At 49.2% G+C, this 20,935-nt stretch overlaps 1 protein-coding gene across 1 annotated transcript; it reads left to right on the forward strand.

The window, feature by feature from the left end:
* The first annotated feature begins 15,756 nt into the window (after positions 1 to 15,756).
* On the forward strand, positions 15,757 to 20,348 carry LOC147732766 (uncharacterized). The gene is made up of 2 exons (XM_086958860.1): positions 15,757 to 16,249; positions 19,747 to 20,348. The coding sequence occupies exons 1-2, from the start codon at positions 15,874 to 15,876 to the stop codon at positions 20,346 to 20,348; spliced, it is 978 nt and encodes a 325-aa protein (XP_086814986.1). The 5' UTR covers positions 15,757 to 15,873.
* The last annotated feature ends 587 nt before the right edge of the window (positions 20,349 to 20,935 follow it).

The following is a 20,935-nucleotide window of genomic DNA, read 5'->3' on the forward strand; positions in this document are numbered from 1 at the left end:
GCTGGTGACGGAGCGGTTTCGTCACCAGCATGGCCCCTCCGCTCGTCTCCTTAGCGCTGCGGCGGAATAGCCGCCGCAGCGAAGGTGTTAATCTTTAACCTGCGCAATCCGGATGTCCCATAATTATTTCGATGTTTTAAATACACTTGAAAGGTCTTGATAGCTAAAATGTCCGTTTTACGCTGGTTCTTGTGGAAATTCGTACCCGAAATATAAACTAGTCTTAGTAATTAATCTGCTGTAGATCTAACCCGCCGGAAAGTAGGCACCGTGACACAATGATGCAGCCTCAAAGATTATCAAGGTAAACAATGGCATTGACATCCTAGTTAAAATAATGTCTATTAGACTACGCGAGTGTTTAAATTAGAATTATTGTCTAGAATAGATATTTGACACTGCAGCAAAGAGATTCTGGTGCTACGGAAAGAAAAACTGCAGACATTCAACAGATCATACTCCGAATTGTAATAACAAACAACTACTCATTTTTATCCCTGGCTGGAAGGAGACAAGCGCTGAAACCCGTTTTGTTTACCTCCAGCCAACCAAGCACAGTAACCCAGATTGTGTAAAACGGTAAACAACGTTTAGAACAAAACTTTATCTCAACGGGGAATCACAACGCGGTTGTTATCACGACTGCATTGTGATTCCGCATACCATTACTTCGCAAGTCGGAACAACGACTTGCGGAGGGGGGGGGGGGGTGTTGGATTTAAAATCAAACACCTTCCCTAGTGTCCGCACAGACTGGAGTTGGAATAGTAAATTATACTATTCCAACTTCCAGCGGCCCCCCTCCGCAAGTCGTTGTTACGACTTGCGGAGTAATGGTATGCGGAATCACAATGCAGTTGTGATAACGACCGTGTTGTGATTCCCCGCGGAGAAAAAGAATGCGGGATGTCATCATATATTCGGTAAAAACACGTGCAGCGTTGTAGAAGTAAATCTTGCACGCACACGCTTGCTGTGATAAAATTAGGTAGGTAGTAAACCCTGTCTTTAGCTCCAGGAACCCCGCAGAACATTCTAGTCCACGTCATGTTTACTACATACATTTCTCACTATGAGATTGCGGCTTACACAGAGACGTTAGATGTGTGCGAGCCCTGTAAAGTCCGGGGCCTTTAGAAACAGCTGCTTTCTGAGAACACTGGTCGAGATGTGAAAATGCATGCGCGTGTGAACAGTGGAACTAAATATATCCTCGCTCCTTTGATTGCATTTATGTACTGCAGACAGAATCCGTCCTCGCAGTCCATTAAGGAGCATGTTTTACGCTATTAGAGAAAAAGCGTCAGTTCTAAACCCTGGCTGCAGGGGTTAATAGCTGGAAGGTGGCCAGGAACTCCAGTAAGCACACACTCTGCATGCTGTTCCCCCTAACAGAGACAAAACTCAGAATACATGCTATTTACTGTTTATTTTAGTGTAGTGCTCAGGTGGGGGTGCAGAAATTGGTCTATTTGAGCTGCAAATATGTTTTTTGTTAAAATGTACAAATAGAGCAACAAATGGCGGAATATGTAGCCAGTGGGACAAATTCATAATTCAATTACCCTTCTTAGCGGTGGCTTTGTCTGTGGAGAAGTGTGGCTCAGGGGTTAGAGGCGGCAGACCCGGAAGCTGAGATCGGCCCTGGACCAGAGTTCAATTCCCCGCCTCGGTGGGTCTTGGGCTAAAAATTCCACGGTCTCGATAATTCTCGCTCTGGCGCCTTCTCGACTCACGGGTTCACGCTCTGCGACTCTGGGCAATAGCTTGCTTAATCTCCACAACGGCCCCTTGCGGCGGGATGCCTGGCTTTCACCTTGTGGATACCCTGCCGGGGCCTCTCACAGGGGAATACCAGGACGGGTTCCCTAGGCAAGCGCCAGGATGCCTTTTGTGGTGACAGGTTGCGCTATATAAGTATACCTACATTTACATTTACATTTACATTTACATTATACTTCAGAGACTTTCAGTCATGAACATTCCCGGGTCATGATGAGGTAGACTCAAGGCATGCTGGGACTTGTAGTCTTGCTGTTTCCATGGTAAGAAAAGTCCTGCTGGACCCAGCATGCTTATGCTGCTTGAAAAATACAGGACTGGCTGAAAGTCGCCTTAATGTCCAAGGGCAGGCATGAGATCCATTCATGTTGTTCTGTTTCCAAAGGCAGCTCCCTGGGTTCTGGCTGTTTAAGCGATTCCACTGTCGAGGTGCGGTATGATCTCCTAACTCTGCCTCTCGTTCGTGTGCACTGCAGGTATTCTGGGACTTTGTGGAGAGGACAATGTTTACTATAACCATGGGCAAGGAGACAGTGACTCTCTGAAAAGATCGCACATTTCTGCGTTCCACTTCATTTTGCACATTTTAAAAATTGTTGAGTTTTCACCAGGGTCTCCAACCAGTAGTTCGTGAGCTACTGTTGCTCTCCAACTACCTCTGAGTAGCTCACCTGTGTGCAGCCCAGCTTAATAAATTAGAACACTTTTGCTTGGTTGAATTATTATACATATAAAAAATTGAAATTATATAGCACTAAGAATAGTAGTGGCTGTCAATGAGTTTCATTGAACACAAGTAGATCCCAGTACAAAAATGAGTTTAGGAAAGTCGTCTGTAAAGGTGAATAGATAGTAGTGAGCTACTTTTCCGACCCCTTATGGTTCAAAGGAGCAGACATAATATATATTTATTTAAAGAAACAATACAAGTTATCACTAAGGCAGTCATTCAAATCCAATGAAAAACCGTGCCTGTCTGAAATTATTTTTTTCACCTTGATATGCTTCTAATATCCTGTCAAGGGTAGAAGGAAAATTGCAAAAAACACAGTTGATGGACAGAATGTAGAACAATGTCATACATTCACCCCAGTACAAGGATCTGGGCCTAAATCCATCGTTTTTTTGCACTCCACACCACCCTGGGTTAGACACTGGCTATATGTAAATCAGCTCTGACCCTGTGCCTCATGGGAACAGTCCAGTCCGAACTACCAAGCCATGTCTTTCCCAGACCGGAATCAAGCATCCAAGGACCGGTTTCCGGCTATCAGCCTTCATCAGCCTGGATAGCTTGACTCCAGTGGTGTGGAGAGCCTGGGACTCACGTCTGAGTATACCCAGCACTCACGGGGTGAAAATTGCAAAAAACACAGTTGATGGACAGAATGTAGAACAATGTCATACATTCACCCCAGTACAAGGATCTGGGCCTAAATCCATCGTTTTTATGCACTCCACACCACCCTGGGTTAGACACTGGCTATATGTAAATCAGCTCTGACCCTGTGCCTCATGGGAACAGTCCAGTCCGAACTACCAAGCCATGTCTTTCCCTGACCGGAATCAAGCATCCAAGGACCGGTTTCCGGCTATCAGCCTTCATCAGCCTGGATAGCTTGACTCCAGTGGTGTGGAGAACCGGTCCTTGGATGCTTGATTCCGGTCTGGGAAAGACATGGCTTGGTAGTTCGGACTGGACTGTTCCCATGAGGCACAGGGTCAGAGCTGATTTGCATATAGCCAGTGTCTAACCCAGGGTGGTGTGGAGTGCAAAAAAACGATGGATTTAGGCCCAGATCCTTGTACTGGGGTGAATGTATGACACTGTTCTACATTCTGTCCATCAACTGTGTTTTTTGCAAGGGTAGAAGGAAAGCATTGCAAATGGGGAGGGAACACCCCAAAAAAAGCCTTTGCAAAGCCAATAGATTTGGTGTTTGTCAGTGATTGTTGTCATGGTTTTTACAAATCTTCATTGCTGGGAGAGTGCTTGGCTATCACCAATATCAAACTAAATAAAAAACAAACCAATAAAGCAAGATATCAAAAAGAACACATGGTCTTCTAACACAAATTTGCCTGCAGATGTGTTCCATGAATGCCATTCATGCTATATGCTGTAGTGAGCAGAAGAAAAAGTGAATGACACAACTGACTAAAGGGTAACGAGGGCTGACGTAACCCCCTATAAATAGGTATAATATATATTTAATTTTTAGCAAAATCAAAAGCTCTTGGATGCTACTAGACCTAAAAATTATGTGGGTGTAAACTCGGCTGTTTCTGTGCAGGAAACAATATTTTCCCCATGGGGAAACAAAGAAAAACGAAACGTGCAAATGTTGCAATGTTGAAACGAACACCTGGCTACAGTTTGCATACAAAAATGGATAGCACACTCAGGTACATCTAGGAATCGGCAAATGTTGTGGATTCGCAGTAAGTAGTGCTAATGAAATTCTTTGTGAATTTCAGAAAAGTTTGGTGCTTGTCCCAAACATAGGAGTAGCTATATGGAAGCGCTTTTCTGATCTATATATTTATTTAATATATAGGATATTTTGTGAATTGAGACCATCATATTTAGGTCTGGCTAGAGACAGCTTAAACTGCCAGCCTCTTGTAATCAAAAGTAGCCCTAAAAAACAAGCATTAAAAATGCAATAGGTCTTGCCTTTCATTAAGGTAAAGCCATTTGCTTTGCTATACAATACCATTAGCAAAGCAAATTGCTTTAACTTAATCAAAGGCGAGACCTATTGCATTTCCAATGCTTGTATTTTATAGCCTCTGGCCACGCCTGGCCAGAGCATGCACAAAGTATAGATGCGGGTAATTGATCCATAGCAGGGGTGGAGCCATGATAATTACATCCCTCCCCAACTTGGTGGTGACCTTTGCTGATGTATTTGACATGCAAAGTCTGAGCCGTTGGCTCAATGGTGGATTGGGCCATAGGTTATAACGCAGATGTTGTGACCAGCTGTCTATGCTTTGCAGCTCTTCAGGTGCTGTGAGAATCAGCTCCAGTGCTCGCTTTGATGTCTGACCTCTTAATAGTGGTGTGGCTAGGAGCAGATTCTTCCGGCTTCGTCTGCTGACAGGGGTTCACCCAGGTGATCTTTGCGTTCTCTGATTTGGGACTCTTTGGACTCCGGAAGTCCACCTTCTGGAAACATGACACATTCCTAGTGACTGTTTCTTGGCCTTTCTGGACAGTGATCATAGTCTCGTCCATGTGGATAACTGTCCATATGCCTCGTTCGAGTGGCATCCAAAACTTCCATTCCAGTTTCCTGTCTTTTATTAGCACTTGGTCCCCTGGCTGGAACTGACGGGGCTTAGGGTGTCGCTTAAGACTTGCATGTTCATTGGTTTGGGTTCTTTTGGCTTGAGCATTTACAGGCTTATAAGGAAGCGGCGTCCATTCTCGGGAGACGGGTAGACAGTGTCCTGCAGGTGCCCATTTAGCATCAGGGACCATTGGGTAGTGCAGTAAGGCGTTCCCTAGTATTCTCATAAGAATTGGTGCAGACTAAGCTCAGGGTTGGTGCCTTCGGTGACAGTGATTCTAAGTGCCTTGTTCAAAGAGCACTTTACTCCCAGGTTTGTGAGCAAGTCTCTGAATTCTGGCCCTTGAAACGCTGTCCTTTATCTGTTTTTATCTATTGAGGGAGGCCAAATAGTGCAAAGGTTCTTACCAACACTGGGCCACATTCACAAAAGCTGTTGTTGGACTTGGCCCTTCTGGCAGGTTCACCCCTAAAACTTTTTGCTTATGAATGTGAATTGGTGGTAGTGATTTTTGGTTTCTGCACACTTTCACTGTGTCCCAGTGGAAAGTGCGTGCGCACGAGTGCGTGGAGTAAGGTTGGCCTGCCCTCCCATAGGAATGCATGGGGAATGTCTGTGTCCCTGGTAGTACCTGATGCGTGAGGTGTGCATGCTCGAGTTTGGTATGTGCGAGCTCGTGTGATTGAATGCTTCGCAATGATGTATGTGGCATGATTGTGTCTTGTGCGGAAGTGCCACTTCTAGGAGTTGGCATATTAGCGTAAAATGTGTTTGGCGTGTGATTGGCTGGGATGCCAGGCTCCATGAGTCATAATGGGTCTGACCGGTGGTGAGTGGGAGATTAGCATGCTGATGGCTGGGGAGGAGTGAACCTGGGTCCTGAATAGGGCTGGGCTTTCCCCACACAATGCTGGCTCCGCCCCCTGTGGTGCGTCTAACGACCCTAGCCCTGCCAGTGAATAAAGTGAGGGGCTGAGCACATCAAGAGTGCTCACCAACCAGCTGCGACTGGTTTTCCCCGTCACCCTGTGCCAGAACAAAGGATGTAGTAGTATAAGAAGGGGCTGTGTCCCCTAACAAAATGTTCTCTTCCAGGATCCAATCTGAGGGGGGCTGCTGCTGCTGGAGGCCAGGAGGAACCGCCACTTGGGACCGACTTCCTGCCTGGAGGGCCCAGTGAGCTGGCTCCTGGCCCAGCCTTGTCCCCCCCTACCTTGCTCTGCTGAAGGACCTTTTGTCCTGGACTCTTTGGTTCCTACTAGCGCTTGGGAGCGCTTGATTTGCCTTCATAGCGATTGGGAGCGCTGTATTCACCCTTGAAGCGCCTGGAAGCGCTTTCTCTTTTCATAGCGCTTGGGAGCGCTTTATATTGTCCTACTAGCGCTTGGGAGCGCTTTGTGTTCCAGGCAGGTGCCCACCCTGCATTTCGCGCTGCCAGGGACCTTGCCGCTGTGGCTGTTGAGCGGATCCCAAGCGGCTGCCCACGCAGCAAATTGCCGTGATTTTTCCCGACTTGAGCCTCAGCAGTGCGACCAGAGCCGAGGGAGGTGGCTCGTCAGGGAGGCCGCGCTGCTATTAGCTGCAGAGTTAGCCTATGTCCAGCGAGAGAGGGGCAGGATGTCCCTCTCCCACCACAACCCGGAAGAGGATAGCCGCGTCACCACCGGGACTCCCATGAGCGAGGGAGAGCCCCGGTCTGCCTACTAGTGCCCGCGCCACCTGGGACCCGGAAGGAGAAAGAGGAGTCCGGCCTTGAGGCTCCCGTGTTGGGAAGAGAACCCCGCAGCCCAGGAGAGAAGGCTTCCCCTACCGCCGCCCAGGAGAGGAGCCAGCAGAGGAGGGAGCCAAGAGGTAGCCTACGACCCGGTGAGTGGGGTCTGGGATCAAGTCTGGAAGAGGAGGGCATCGGGGCACATTGCCGGTGCCCGCCACTCCCCTCCAGTGCGAGGGCCTGTGTGTTTGAGGCCCGCGGGGCCTCACTTTGCATTTGAGTCCCCCGAGGAGGGACTCCAACAACGGCCACATTTGGTGCTCGAGCCTGAAAGGCTCAGGGGCAATTTCTTCATTGAGAGCCTGAGAGGCTCACGGGACAATATTGCTGAAGCCCAGAGGCCCCAGTGGGCCGTTTGCGATCCTGATTACCCAGAGGATGGACTCCAACGCCCACAGGGCATTGTGTTGCGAGTCCAGAGAGGCTTGTGGGGGCATTTCCGTCTTTAGAGCCACGGAGGCTCAGAGGGGGCCTTTTATTGTGCAGAGCCCCGAGGCTCACCGCCCGCAATTGTTTGCAAAGAGCCCAGCGAGGCTCAAAGGGGCAAGTCATTTGTTTAGAGCCCTGAGAGGCTCAGAGGGGGCATTTTGTTGTGCAGAGCCCCGAGGCTCCAACGTTGGCCCCATCATCCTTGTCACAGCTGCCCTGCACTTCGTGGGCAGCTGCCACGTTTAGGCCCCCCTGACATTGGGACACAGGGCGTCCTAGCCCCAACAAGGCCAGAGGGCCTAGGGACAGTTACAGGTGGTGACTTATGTGAGTTTGGCGCAAATTGTGTTTTCCTTCCTTACACCTCTGAATGTGTTGTGATGCATCATGTGTAATGTGCTTATACCCCTACAGGTATTGTGATACTTAGGTGGTTGTTTTTCTCCTAGTACAGGTGTTGCTAGTGAGGTCCTGGTTCCCTGCGTGACATTCTCCTAAGGTGGTTAGGGTTGCATAGGTGGTACTTACCTGTTACCAGTAGTTGCTGGTTGTGTGCTCTATTTTTATATTTTGTGCTACAGTAATTTCATATTCTATGTTCTAAGTGCTAATTCTACCTAGTGCTAGTTCTAAAAGTGCCTATTCCTGACAGTGGTCCATGTGGCCCTGTCTTGTACATATCCCCTGTAAATTCTGCCCGTGCCTGTTGGCACATTGTAAAATGTGTGCTCTTATATAATGTGTTTTGGTATAGTACAAAGGCTATTTTTATATATAACCTTGTGTGGAGTTTCCTTTGTGGTGGGCCTTGGGTGTTGTTGCTGGGTGCGCGCGCAAACACTTAACCTACATAGCCTCCAAGTTTAGCCTTGCTGCTCGCACCACGTTACCTAGAGGGTGAGCAGGGGTTATCTTGGCGTGTGACTCCATTGCCCTGACTTAGGAGTGGTGGTCTCTGACTCACTTTGGCGCAAGCCCTGGCCAGCCAGGGATCCCATTTCTAACAGCCGTTGAGTCCACCACTTTAACAATGGGATATTTGGAGTAGCTGTCGATCACTACTACTGTTACCCACCCATCAGGGAAACTTCCAAAGTCGAGGTTTACTTGGGACCTTGGGATTGTGCACAGCTGTTCCGTGATGGCTGACGCTGGTGGTTCTTGGCAACTGGTGAGATCACATGAAGGGCATTGTCTCACTACGTCCTTGACTGCGACTTCTAGACCTGGAAACCAGACCTTTACTCTCATCTGAGATTTCCTCTAGACTGTCCCCTGGTGACCTCCGTGAGCTAGCATCATTACCTGTAGTTGTAGACTCTCTGGGATCACGATGCGTGCCCATCGCAGCAGAAGACCCTCAGGTGTTGTTCTTAGTTTGTTGCACACTCTCCACATCTTTCCCAGGTACTCTTTCTCTGGACCATGCCAACTGTTGGCACCTCACAGGAAATTCTGCCACAACCCACCTTGGAGGGTATCCATGACTTTTATTAGAACCGAGTCAGCTTTGGTTGCATCACTGATGTGCGGGATGTGGAGGGCTCGTGGGCACGCTCCTTGAGACACCATGCTTACGTATTCTTCAATGCCATCTCCACTATCGCTGCTGATGGCTGTGAATGACAGTGGATGCCTGGAAACGAATTCAGCAGGGTTCTGTCATGTTCGTCTGGTTCCTCACTTACCCCCATCACGTTTTCCTGTGCACGTAAGTTTGCCTCTGCGGGACGTGATTTTACTCACTTCGGGGGTCTGACGGTTAGCAGTCTAGTCGTCCGACCGGAACCACAGTAGCGTCATCAGCGCTTCCGGGGACTCCGCTTATCAGAGGCGGTCTCCCCCGGCTGAGCGCTTTGAATCAAAAATTAGCTAGCATTCGCGCCAAGAATTTTCAATTCTATTAAGGACACGGAGGCGAGGATTATGCTTCTCTTTCTTATATTTGCTACTCACAGCAGCCAATGAAAAACGTTTTGTATGCAAATAAAAACTACATTTCCCATGATGCTTGTACATACATCACATCCTGTATAGCCCCATAAGAGCTGCTGTACCCAATATCTCCTCCTCTTTCTTTGCTCGAACATATACAGTCCACACATTAATAAATCCAGTCCTTTTCACAGAATATGAGTCTCAATAACATCCTTCAACATGGAGAACCATCGTCAACTGGAAATATCACGTCTTCTAAGCCAGAAGAACACCTGCTCCTTGATCTTTACTCGAAGCTGAAAAGAATGAGACAGGAAAAACCCGTAACTTCTGCTGATACAGAATATCAAGTACATGCGGGTGGGCAATTATTACCAATACTGTAATAAACCGGGTGGGATAATCCTCGCCTCCGTGTCCTTAATAGAATTGAAAATTCTTGGCGCGAATGCTAGCTAATTTTTGATTCTATTACAGGACCGGAGGCTTCGGATTATGCTAGTTTAACGCTTATCAACACAACTACAGTCTCAAATCTCCCACCGGTACTATATATGCAGTTTAAATAGAGTCTGAGAAACTCCATCAGAAGAATTAAAACTTGCACAACAATGGGAATTATCAAAACAAGAATGGTAAGTATTGTACTTGAGCAAACTGCGTCTCACAATTGGTTCTAACACTCATTCCGGCAAAAGGCCCTCAATCATCGGCTGTAATATCCTCATACTCACATATAAAATGTCAATGATCATTAACAGACATATGAACACATACTCGAAAACCTCAGATAGTAAATCCGAGAATCCTCGTTGTAAGCCATGAGGCGTGTGAAGAAACACTCATAAAGTGCTTTATCTCGACTTCGTGTGACCAGGCCCTGACCACGTGCAGTTCAGACTTCGCTGACAGAGCAACTTTTAGAGTAGATACTGTACCTGTAAAACGCGGGCCCTGCCTTGCCATAGGAACACCTGAAGGCGGAATGCTTCGTAACACAGCCTGACAATATTTACTGTCCAGTCGACATACGATTGTATGCCTAGTAATAAAAAGGAAAACCCCGACGCAAGTTCAGCAACTCGCCTTGGAGCGAGAATGAGCCGCAGAAAAACGGTCAAAATGGAGGCTATAAGGTGCACGGTATTGAAGTCCCCGTACAATATTTGGAAAATAATTCACAAGTAGGGAAAACAGGCCTCACAAAGCCTGCCAAAAAGGCGTTACACATCAACAGAGCGACCCTCTATCGCTGAAACGTATGTCAGGAAGGAAGGACCCAGAGTACAAAATGAACGCCCTCAGCGCGTTTGAAAAACCAGAAAAGTATTGTATGTACCAGAAACTTGATCGTAAACAAAGTAAGTCGGAATACATACACCCTAGGGAAGAACTGTACTTACCACCTGGCCATGAGTCAAACCCAGACCCGTGCTTACTAAACGGCCACGATGAACCTGCGGGCCGTAGCTCCCCGGTGAACCATAAAGGCAACAGCCTTGATCTACATGAGCGCTACGACATGAGAAAAAGAAAAATAATACGGTCAGGCAGGAAACCGAACCTGCTTCCGCTAACCCAAGGGGCATTGAAATGTCAAAATGGAGTCCACCCTGCACGAAAGTTGCGACTCAGTCGCCGAAAATACCAAGAACCGGATGGAACAATCCTTTACCGTCATGAAGGCTAAGGAGGTATACCGCAACCTAAATATGAAAGTTTTGGCAGAATGGCCGGAGTCCTGGGACAAGACCACTTAAGAAGATGAGCTAAACGCCCATATCTGCTGATCGATCTCGCCGTCGAGATATTGCGATGCTGAACAGTAAGCCTCCAGGGGCGTGCACGATAAAGAGCCCGAATAGCTGAAGGATCGGAAACAATAATTGGACTGACGGTGTCCAACACACCGCTACCATGGCACCCCTATGAAGGGAACGCTGGCACTGATACCATCGGAAATTCTTCCTCGCAATGTAGATTGGGTCATACCACCCCTGCGTCGCGTAGGAAGGAGATAAGCCTGGGACCTAAACTAAGAGCCACAAATGCATGAAGGTAATAACCGGGCTAATCCAGCACATCAATCCGATGTCCGGAAAGGTTAGGCCAAGGCCTGTTAAGATAGACCCATCCATACAGAAAGGTATCCAGTTAATTTGAAAGGTAAATCAATTCGGTACTCGGAGGGTACTAGAGAGCTGAGAGCTTGGGACAACCTATACCTCGCCTCAACCATTAGAACCGCCACCGGAACAACAGCCATTGCAGGGAAGGAGGAGATCACCAGACTCACTCCTGAACGCTATATGCCAAAAGCTGCGGAAAACAATGGAAAAGAAGACCAACTAGTATGAATGTGACCACAAGCAAAAAACGTCTACCCTTTATACACTCAACGATAATAAATCTGTCCCATAGGGATCTGACGCAAAAGGCCCACCTGGATCTGGTGTGCTGGTGTCCAACCATATGAAAGGCTATGTGCCACTCGGCGATCTGGCGCAAAGGCGTTATACCGACGCCTATCGTGGCTGACTACAACCTAGATTCGCAGTCTGTCGAGTCTGGGAGTCCCTTTCTGAGATGACTAGAAAAAAAAGTCTGGCGACGCCGTCGGGCAATTCCTCAGCTATACCCCAAAAAAGGGGGGGGGGGGGTTGCACGCCCTAGGCTAAATCCCGTCACACGCGCGCTGCTGCCTTACGTGTTGGCGAAAAGAAATACGAAATGATAATAATAAATGAAATAATAAATAAAAGATAAAAAATCATTCTCAAGGATTTGTGGTAACAGAACGAAAAAGTGGGCGTCAATCAAGCCCTGTCACCCTTAGATAGGTAACGTCATACTCGAGGCCCTGTTGATCACACAAGAACGGGAAGAACTTGGGTGTCAACATAATTAGTCCAGGAGGCTCTTGCGCTCCTATCAGTAGTTGTCATCCTCCAATATATACATAGATATACACATGTCCCACCATCACCCTCAAGGGATATCCGTATTTAATATATATGGTAGTGCAAAGCACAGCGCAATGGAGGAGTAGCGGGGGAGCCAACCCTGTGCACACTAAAACAGAGAATGAATAATGTAGCGGCTCCTCAGCAAAGCTGTAGTCATTATACCAGCCCAGAGGGCGTCGGAGTCATTGTAAAATACAAGGAGCGTGTGCGCACTCCGAGGGCCAGCCTATTGTTAAAGCCTGGAGGCTACCAGGCACTCTGCTCAGATAAAGCAGGAGGCACTGAGACCTCAAAACAAAACAAACTGGGGACGCATGCGACGTGCGTAGGCCAAAGTGCCCAAAAGTAAGCCCAAAATAGTGCCCAAGTGGGTTACGCACACCGGAGCGTTATGACTCCATAACCGCACTCGGCTACTAGGGAAAGCCTTTGGCGGAGAAAGCGCGAGACCGCGCAATAATTCAACCAACCCTATGGAAGTGACAGGAAAATATATTGCAATGTGGAAACAGCATCGTTGGAACCCAATCTAGGAGCAAAAATTCTAGACACAAGCCATCGGTACCCATTTCATCATGGCGCCATGCCAGCGCCGCATTTCAGCTCCGGAGGGAGCGTTTGAGTCAGTTTGTGGCCGAGTCAGGCCTCCCACGAGGTTTAATGTCGCCGGCAAGAGCAGAGCGACCTCACCACTCCTGCCGGAGCGATCTGAAACTTGTATTGGTGGGTGAAATAAAAAACGCTACCAAGCGCACTACTGTCTTCCAGTATAAAAAATGAAAACATGCACCAGGGGAATATCAAACTTAAATAGTAATAAAAGTACGAAAATAGAATTATAAACATTAAATTTCATGTGGCAATTGGAAAATATGAAGTGGAGGCACCTGGGATCGAGCCCTGAACCATGGAGATAAGAGGCAACAGCCTTGCCCCGAGGCCACGTGTAAACCAATCATAGCGAAGCTAAGGAGGCTTTTCGGCCCTACTGTCTTCTAGTATAAATAATGAAAACATGCACCAGGGGAATATCAAACCTAAATAGTAATAAAAGTACGAAAATAGAATTACAAACATTAAATTTCATGTGGCAATTGGAAAAACATGAAGTGGAGGCACCTGGGATCGAATCCTGAACCATGGAGATAAGAGGCAACAGCCTTGCCCCGAGGCCACGTGTAAACCAATCAAACCAATTATGGCGAAGCTAAGGAGGCCTGAAGACCCCTGCAGGGCAGCACGGCTCTGGAAAACCAGCGGGAGTACAGGACGCCTGATAAGGCCACCCGCGTAGCGGCTACAATGCCGTACACACAGTCCCAGGAGACAACGAGGCGACGCGCGCCTGCCTTTATGAAAGGGAGCCATGCAGCTGTAACGTTCAGCGGCCAACAGGGACAGAAGCCGCGCCCGAACGGGCCAACCGAGGAAACCACAGACCTGCTGCGGGAGGAGGCTCAACACTCATACGCCGCCCCCTCGATAAACACTGCCATGCCCGCAGGCCCTCGGGGGACGGAAAACGTGGCCGGAGAGGCCGAACAGTCAATTAAGTAAAAGGGGGGCTTGGGGGAGGGAGCTGACCGCAGGGAGGTCCCCTCCCCGGGCGGTTTGGGAGGGCTGCGAGGGGTTCCAGTAGTTGCTGGAATGTTCTAGCTTTTGGGCTGGCCTAGTAGGGCTGGCCAGCCCAACTATAAGTTCCCTTGTCCCCGCCCCCTAGCCACCATTTTAGGTTTGGTGACCTGGTGGCTAGGAGGGCTGTAGCGTTTTTGTAGTGTTTTTGCGTAGAGAGATCTGCTAGGTGCTGTTAGGTAATTTTTATCCTGTGGCAGTTTATTTGCTGAGATGGAGGATTACCGCGTATTGGAAGCCATGCGACTGCTGTCGGAAGCAGGTTGCATGGATTTGTTGGTGGGAGGGGGGCCGGCGCGCCCCCAGCGCCAGGCCTCCGCCGGCGTGTCCGCTGCGGTTTTGGCGTGTTCTTCGCCTAAAAAGAGGCGTTCAGGCCAGGTAAGTGAAAGGGGCCGGTCCCGTACGAGGAAGCCGGCCCCTTCATTGCAGGCGCGTGTGGTGGCGGGGGAGGGGGAAGCCCCGGTAGCTTTGGGCGCTCCCGTGGTTAGTGTGGGTGACGCGCGTCCGGCTCCCGTAGTTCGCCCGAGTTTACAGGTTGGGGCGGGAGGTCCTCAGGCGGTAGGTCAGAAGGCTTCCATTCAGCCGGGTGAGGCGGCAGGCGCGCATGCGGTTTCTTTAGCGGGTCGGGAGGGACACGGCTTGGTTGCTGAAGCGTTCGCTTCAGATTATGTTGTAACGGCCAAGCGGGGAAGGGGGGGGCGTAGAGGGGGTAAGAAGCGTTCCGCTTCTGACCCCATAGGGGAGCGCCGCGTGGAGCCTGAATTAGTTGTGCCTGCGCGAGGGGGGCGCAGGGGCTCTGTACAATTGGAAGGTCGTCACGGAGCAGCTCAACAGCACGTTATGCCGGATTTGAATGTTTCACAACGTTTTGTGGCAGAGACACAGTTTACTGTTGACCCAAGCGCTCGCATGTTGTTAACCCCTGCTGTACCAAGTATCAATGTGTCTGATATTAGGGTTTCCAGTCAGTCTGTATCAGGTGGGATGGGAAGGCATGTTGGTTTGGAGCTTCAGGCTGGCCAGGTTGTTCTTCCACAAGATGTTGGTTCTCCACATGGGGATTTGGACAGTAATGTGGGCAGCCCGTTATTATTCTCTACCCCTGATTCCTCTGTGGGTGCTGCTTTGTCTGTTGGAGGGGGATCCAGGGGGGAGGCTGAGTGGGCACAGATGGGTGAAAGTAGTTCTATGTCTGGTGTTGTTTTGGGCCAGGATTGTTCACGGTCAGGGGGTTTTGTGTGTCCTGGTTTTCAGGAGGGGATTGACCATTTGCGGAGGGATGGCAGGAGGGTGTCTCAGGGGGGTCATGGAGCCTTTCATTGTGAGAGTCGTGGGTCAGGACCTGCGCATGGCCCAGGGTTGGGGGGACTTGGAAGGGCTGGTGTAGATGATTTTGTGAGGTTTTCTCATCCTGGTGTGCGGTTTGCAGGGGCTGTGGGTTTCTCGAGTACGTTTTTGGAGCGTGAGGGGATTTCCGGGCAGGTGAGTGGGGGGCCTGTTCAAGGGGATGCTAGAGGTCCTTATCTCATGTTTGGTTCTCCTGGATGGGAGCATTTCGGTACGGCAGGTTTGGCGCAGCGTGGTTTTCACAAGGATATTGAGGGCCACGTGGGGGATGCGGGGGCCCCTCTTCAGGCCTCTTCTTCAGCGGCAGCGGGCGGTAATTTGGATGAGAGTGACGATGAAGAAATGATAGGCGACTCTCCGATTAGGGGAGTGCCTTTGAGGGGTTGCATTAGGGGGCGTTCTTTGGAGAGGTTTCAGGGGACGATTGTTGATGCTAATTTACAGAGGTCAAGGTCTGTTTCAGGTGTTGTATTTAGGGACCCTAGCACACCAGTCCAAACTTTTTCTTTTCAGGATAGGAATAGGTGCGGCGGACCAGACTTGGCAGGGCGCGGTCCAGTCCACTTTCGCCAAGGGGAAGCGAGGAGAGTGCCTAGCGCGGCCCTCTCTGTTCCACCTAGGGAACCCGCCGCGGCCGGCACACGAGGGTCTGGCGTGACCCCGCTGGCCCCAACGAGTAGCAGGTATAGGTGTCCTACCTTGCCGGCGGCTATGGAGCCGCAGAGTCAACGCATGGGGAGGTACAGGCGTGGACAGTCTGCTCCCCCACATGGACGTTCTTCAAAAACATTTACATGTGATATTGTTGATACCGGGTTAGGTAAGACCCGCGGTGACATGTTGTCTACTGGTATGGATTCAGTGGTCCTTGATTATGACGAGGATAGTCCCGAAGAAGGTGAATTGCGGGACGTGCAGGGGGGGGTGCCCTCTCATGCTTCTTATAGTGTTTTTCAGGCTCCAGTGGTTCAGAGTCAAGTGCCAATGAGAAGAGAGCACGGCCCATCGGTCAGGGCGCCTCGCAGGCAAGACACGTTGACTTCAGCGCCACGGGCGGAGCCTTCAAGAGTGGTCTCTCTGTTGCCAGGTGAGCAGTTGGCTGCACAGGCCAAACCTACCATGGTGTCTGTGGGCACAGGTGAAGAAACTGTTGTTGTTGTTAGTGAAGGGAGACTGTGCAAAGGACGTTATGTCAAAGACACTGCTGTGGGCACTGATGATGTTGTGGAAGTCACAGGTAAAGTGGAAAGTGGTACTAACACTGGTGCTTCCAGTACAGTTAAAGAGCCTGTGGCCAGTAAAGAGTTGAAAATCAAAAAGTTACCTTACATGGGGGTCACAAAGCCTTTGGGTGCACATTTGATGTTAACGACAAAAGAGCGTATTTGGAACGGTGAGTATGTGGAACTCCTTAAGCTGCTACACCGGGAAGTCCGGTCCAAAGAGGGGTCTAAAGAAGAGGAGTTTGAATTGGCTAAACGTCCTAGAGTTCCCCTGAACATTGAAAATTGGACAGCTGCATTCCTTATCTATGCCAGCGTATACTGTGAAAAGTTCCCGGAGCGCAGCGTGTCCCTTTTTAAATACATGGATGTTATACGCAAGGCGCAGATTACTGGTGGGGGGTTTGCATGGTCCCAATATGATGATGAGTTTAGAGCCAGGATGGCTTGGGATCCTGAGGCCAAGTGGGGCGAGCTTGATCTTGACTTATGGCAGCATACCATGGGATCTGCGTCTGGGGGGAAGACTATTTTTACAGCGAGTGGTTTTCCTTTAGTTTACCGGCCCTTTCAGGGCAAGCCCACCCGGGGAGGGGTGGGAGCTACTTCAACCACACAGTCAGGGACTGGCACATGCTGGGAGTTTAACAAGGGATCTTGTACCAGGGAATATTGTAAGTTTAAACACGAATGTTCTGGCTGTGGTAGGAGACACCCACTTTCCAGATGTTGGGATAATCAGCCAGCAGGCAGCCAACAGGGGAAGCAGGGGAGTGCAGGTGGTTCAGGGACAACCTCACAGTTTTCAGGGAGTAGGGGAGCCAGAGGTGCTAAGGGTGCTGGGTCCAAGGGCTCGTACACCGGTTAAGTTAGAGAAGTTGCGCCTTGCGCTTCGAGACTATGAGGATGTAGCAATAAAGAAAAAATTGTTGGATGGTTTTGAGTTTGGTTTTCGGCTTGGTTACATGGGAGCAAGGGAGAGGAGATGGTCTGCCAATTTAAAATCAGCATCTGAGCATAGTGCAGTGGTGCAGGAAAAGCTAAATAAAGAGGTACATGAAGGAAGGATGGCTGGCCCTTTCCATGATTGGCCGATCCTTAATTTAATTATATCACCTGTTGGAGTTGTCCCGAAAAAAGATCCGGGGCAATTCAGGCTTATTCAGCACTTATCATGGCCAGAAGGGTCGTCTGTTAATGATTTTATTGACCCAGAGGCTGTTTCAGTCTCTTATTCCTCGGTTGACGTGGCCATGTCACTTGTTGTGACCGCGGGCGCAGCTGCTGAGATGGCCAAATGTGATATCAAGTCTGCTTTTCGGCTGTTGCCTGTCCACCCGGACGATTGGTGTCTCCTGGGTATTCAATTTGCAGGTCAATGGTATGTAGACAAGGCTTTGCCAATGGGTTGCTCCATTTCATGTGCTCTTTTTGAGTGTTTTAGTACTTTTCTGCAATGGTACTTTACTCAGCAGTCCTGTCACTCACTGGTAACGCACTACCTAGATGACTTTTTCTTTGTCGGATCCCCGGGCTCCACGGAGTGCCAGGCTGCTCTGGACACTTTCCAAGGGCTCATGGAGGATCTGGGAGTTCCTTTGGCTCCCGAGAAAACGATGGGTCCTGCCACTGTTTTGTCCTTTTTAGGTATTGAGATTGATTCTGTGGCGATGTGTGCTCGCCTGCCCGAGGACAAAAAAGTGAAAATGCTGGAGCTACTGGAGACCATGTTATCAAAAAGGAAAGTGTTGGTGAAAGATGTTCAGGTGTTACTAGGCCATCTTAATTTTGCCTGTAGGGTGGTGAGGGCAGGCAGGACTTTTTGTCGAAGATTGGGCAGGGCTCTTGCAGGTCATCAGTTGCCTCACCACCGTGTCCGTCTGTCTGCTGGAGTAAAAGAGGATTTGAGAATGTGGAAATTTTTTCTTTCCTCCTTTAATGGTGTTCCTTTGTTGTGGGACCTTGACTTTCAGTGGGATGTGCAGATGTTCTCGGATGCTGCTGGCAGTGATGGTTTTGGGCTCTATTGGAACGGAAGATGGTGTGCTGAAAGTTGGCCTGATGAGTGGTTGAATGGAGGTCGCAGCATTACCTTTCTAGAGCTTTTCCCTTTGCTGGTGGCTTTGACCCTCTGGGGGGAGGAATTGGCACACAAGAAGGTGCTTTTTCGTGTGGATAACATGGCTGTAGTGGAGATCGTGAACAGACAGTCTGCCAGGGATGAACAGGTTTTGAAGCTCATGAGAGTCTTCGTGCTGGGTTGCTTGAAACACGACATTCATTTTCGTGCCTTGCACATTCCTGGGGTGGACAATGACATTGCGGATGCTCTGTCTCGTTCACAGTGGGGGAGATTCCGTGGACTGGCGAGAGACGCAGACAGAACCCCGACCCCGATGCCGATTCATCTGTGGCACGTAGGCAAGGTTGGGTCGTACAACTGGTGGTAGGTTCTTTGTCTGTGTCTACGCGTTCCGCTTATTCTCTGACCTGGAGGGAGTTTCTGGAATCAGGTGCTTCTAGGCGGGAGGAAGTTGGGCGACGTTCTGAGGATGTGGTGAACTTCATGTTAGACCTAATGGATAGAGGGTTGACTAAGGTAACCATCGCGGGGAAATTGGCAGGGATAGCTTTTATGGGAAAGTAGTTGTGGGGTTATTCTCCGACAGCGGGGGAAATTGGCAGACGAATGCTAGAGGGTTGGGCCAGAGAACAGGGGCATGCTACTAGACTTAGGGCGCCTTTATCTTGGCAGATCCTAGCTAGGTTGATTACTATTCTACCTTCTGTTTGTTGGGATGACTTTGAGTCATGTTTATTTTCCATGTTGATGGCGTTCATGTTTTTTGGAGCTTTCAGGGTTTCGGAGTTGTTGGGTTCGAAACACAAGTGTGGCCTATTTTGGCGGGATGTTTTTTGTTCAGAGGAGGGGGTGCATGTCTGGCTGGCCAGCTCCAAGACCGATCAGACGAAAAAAGGGAAAGGTGTGTGGTTGAAGGCGTGTGCTCCAAGGCTTACTTGCCCTTTACTGTTGGCGCGGCGTTGGCGTTCACTTTGTGGGGGTGGTGATGAGGCGCTTGTTTTTCAGCATATTGATGGCACCCCTGTTACAACATACCAATTCCGAATGGTTTTGCGCAAGGCTTTGCAGCGCTTGGGACTGGATGGTAACTTGTATGGGACACATTCTTTCAGGATTGGTGCTGCAACCGAAGCCTTTAACAGAGGTTGGACTGACAGAGATATCATGAGATTGGGGCGTTGGTCTTCAAACTGTTTTCAGCGCTACGTGAGGAATCCTGCGGAGGAGGCGCATGCGTCATCTTCCTTCCCATGAGTCTAACTCTGTTTTCTTTTGTAGGATCGGTTGCTGGGCCTCGTTCTCCTGTGGTCACAGTCTGGATAGTTGGGCATTCCTTCGTAAAGTGGGCCCGAGTCCAGGCGGCACAAAGTTACTTTGGAGAACTCCTGGGATTTAATGCTAACATGTTTAATGTGGTCTGGAAGGGGAAAGGTGGGATGCTCTGGAGAGAGTTAATCCCTTGTCTTAATAACAATATGGTGGGCGGTCTATGTCCTGATGTTTTGGTCATCCATCTGGGGGAGAACGATCTCTGTGCTACCAAAGGTGTGGTGTTACTTAGAGCTATTAAAAGGGATCTGGGCCTTATTAAGGAGCTTTGGGCTGGGTGCCATGTCTTTTGGACGGAATTGATACCGCGTAGGATCTGGAGAGGGGCAGTTAATCCCAGGGCTGTGGACAGAGCCAGGAAGAAGGTAAACTCGGAAGTGTCCCGCTGCTGCCGTGGTCTTGGTTTTGGCAGGATTTCCCATAGGGAAATTAAATTCGAGACGGTGGAATTTTTCAGAGATGATGGGGTTCACTTGTCAAGAGTTGGAATGGATCTATACTTGTTAGAGTTGCGAGAGGTTTTGGCGCGTTCGCTTGCTATGCAGCGTTAGTATTGTTATGGTTTTGTTTCTAAGTTTTCTGTTTTGGGGGGGCAGAAAGGGAGGTGGGTGGTTTCTCCCCCCCTACCTTTCTGGGTGGCGGGGTTTTTGGTTGTATTGGTGCATTTTATGGTAGATTGTTTGAGTATTGGATCGATGTTTTGATTGTCAGGTTCAGGGGAATGTTGGTCATTGTAGGGCCATTCAGGTTTTGGGGGGTATTGGCAGGAGTGAAGGGTCAGGCAGGGTTTATGGTTATAGAGGGCCTGGATTTCAATATGTGATTGGGGGTTGATGAATAAAGGTTTTAATGATGACGTAAGGTTTGAATTTATGACGTAATGTTTTATTGATGATGTGATGTTTATAATGATGTTGTAATTTTGTAATGCTGTATTGTTGGGTGGGGGAGGGGCCAAAGAATGTTAGGGGAGGGGGTGGGGGGCGGGGTTTGCAGTTAATTATTTATTTAGTGAGGTATAGTTTTGTAAGGCGTTGCCAAGGTTTTATATTTGTAATGTGCACCTGTTTCCTAATAAAGCGGCCTTTTACACACTCAGAACAATCTCGGTCTACTTTACTCCCACCCCTCGCCCTCC

This window comes from Lissotriton vulgaris, chromosome 2_1 (assembly GCF_964263255.1).
Source record: "Lissotriton vulgaris chromosome 2_1, aLisVul1.2, whole genome shotgun sequence".
NCBI lineage: Eukaryota > Metazoa > Chordata > Amphibia > Caudata > Salamandridae > Lissotriton > Lissotriton vulgaris.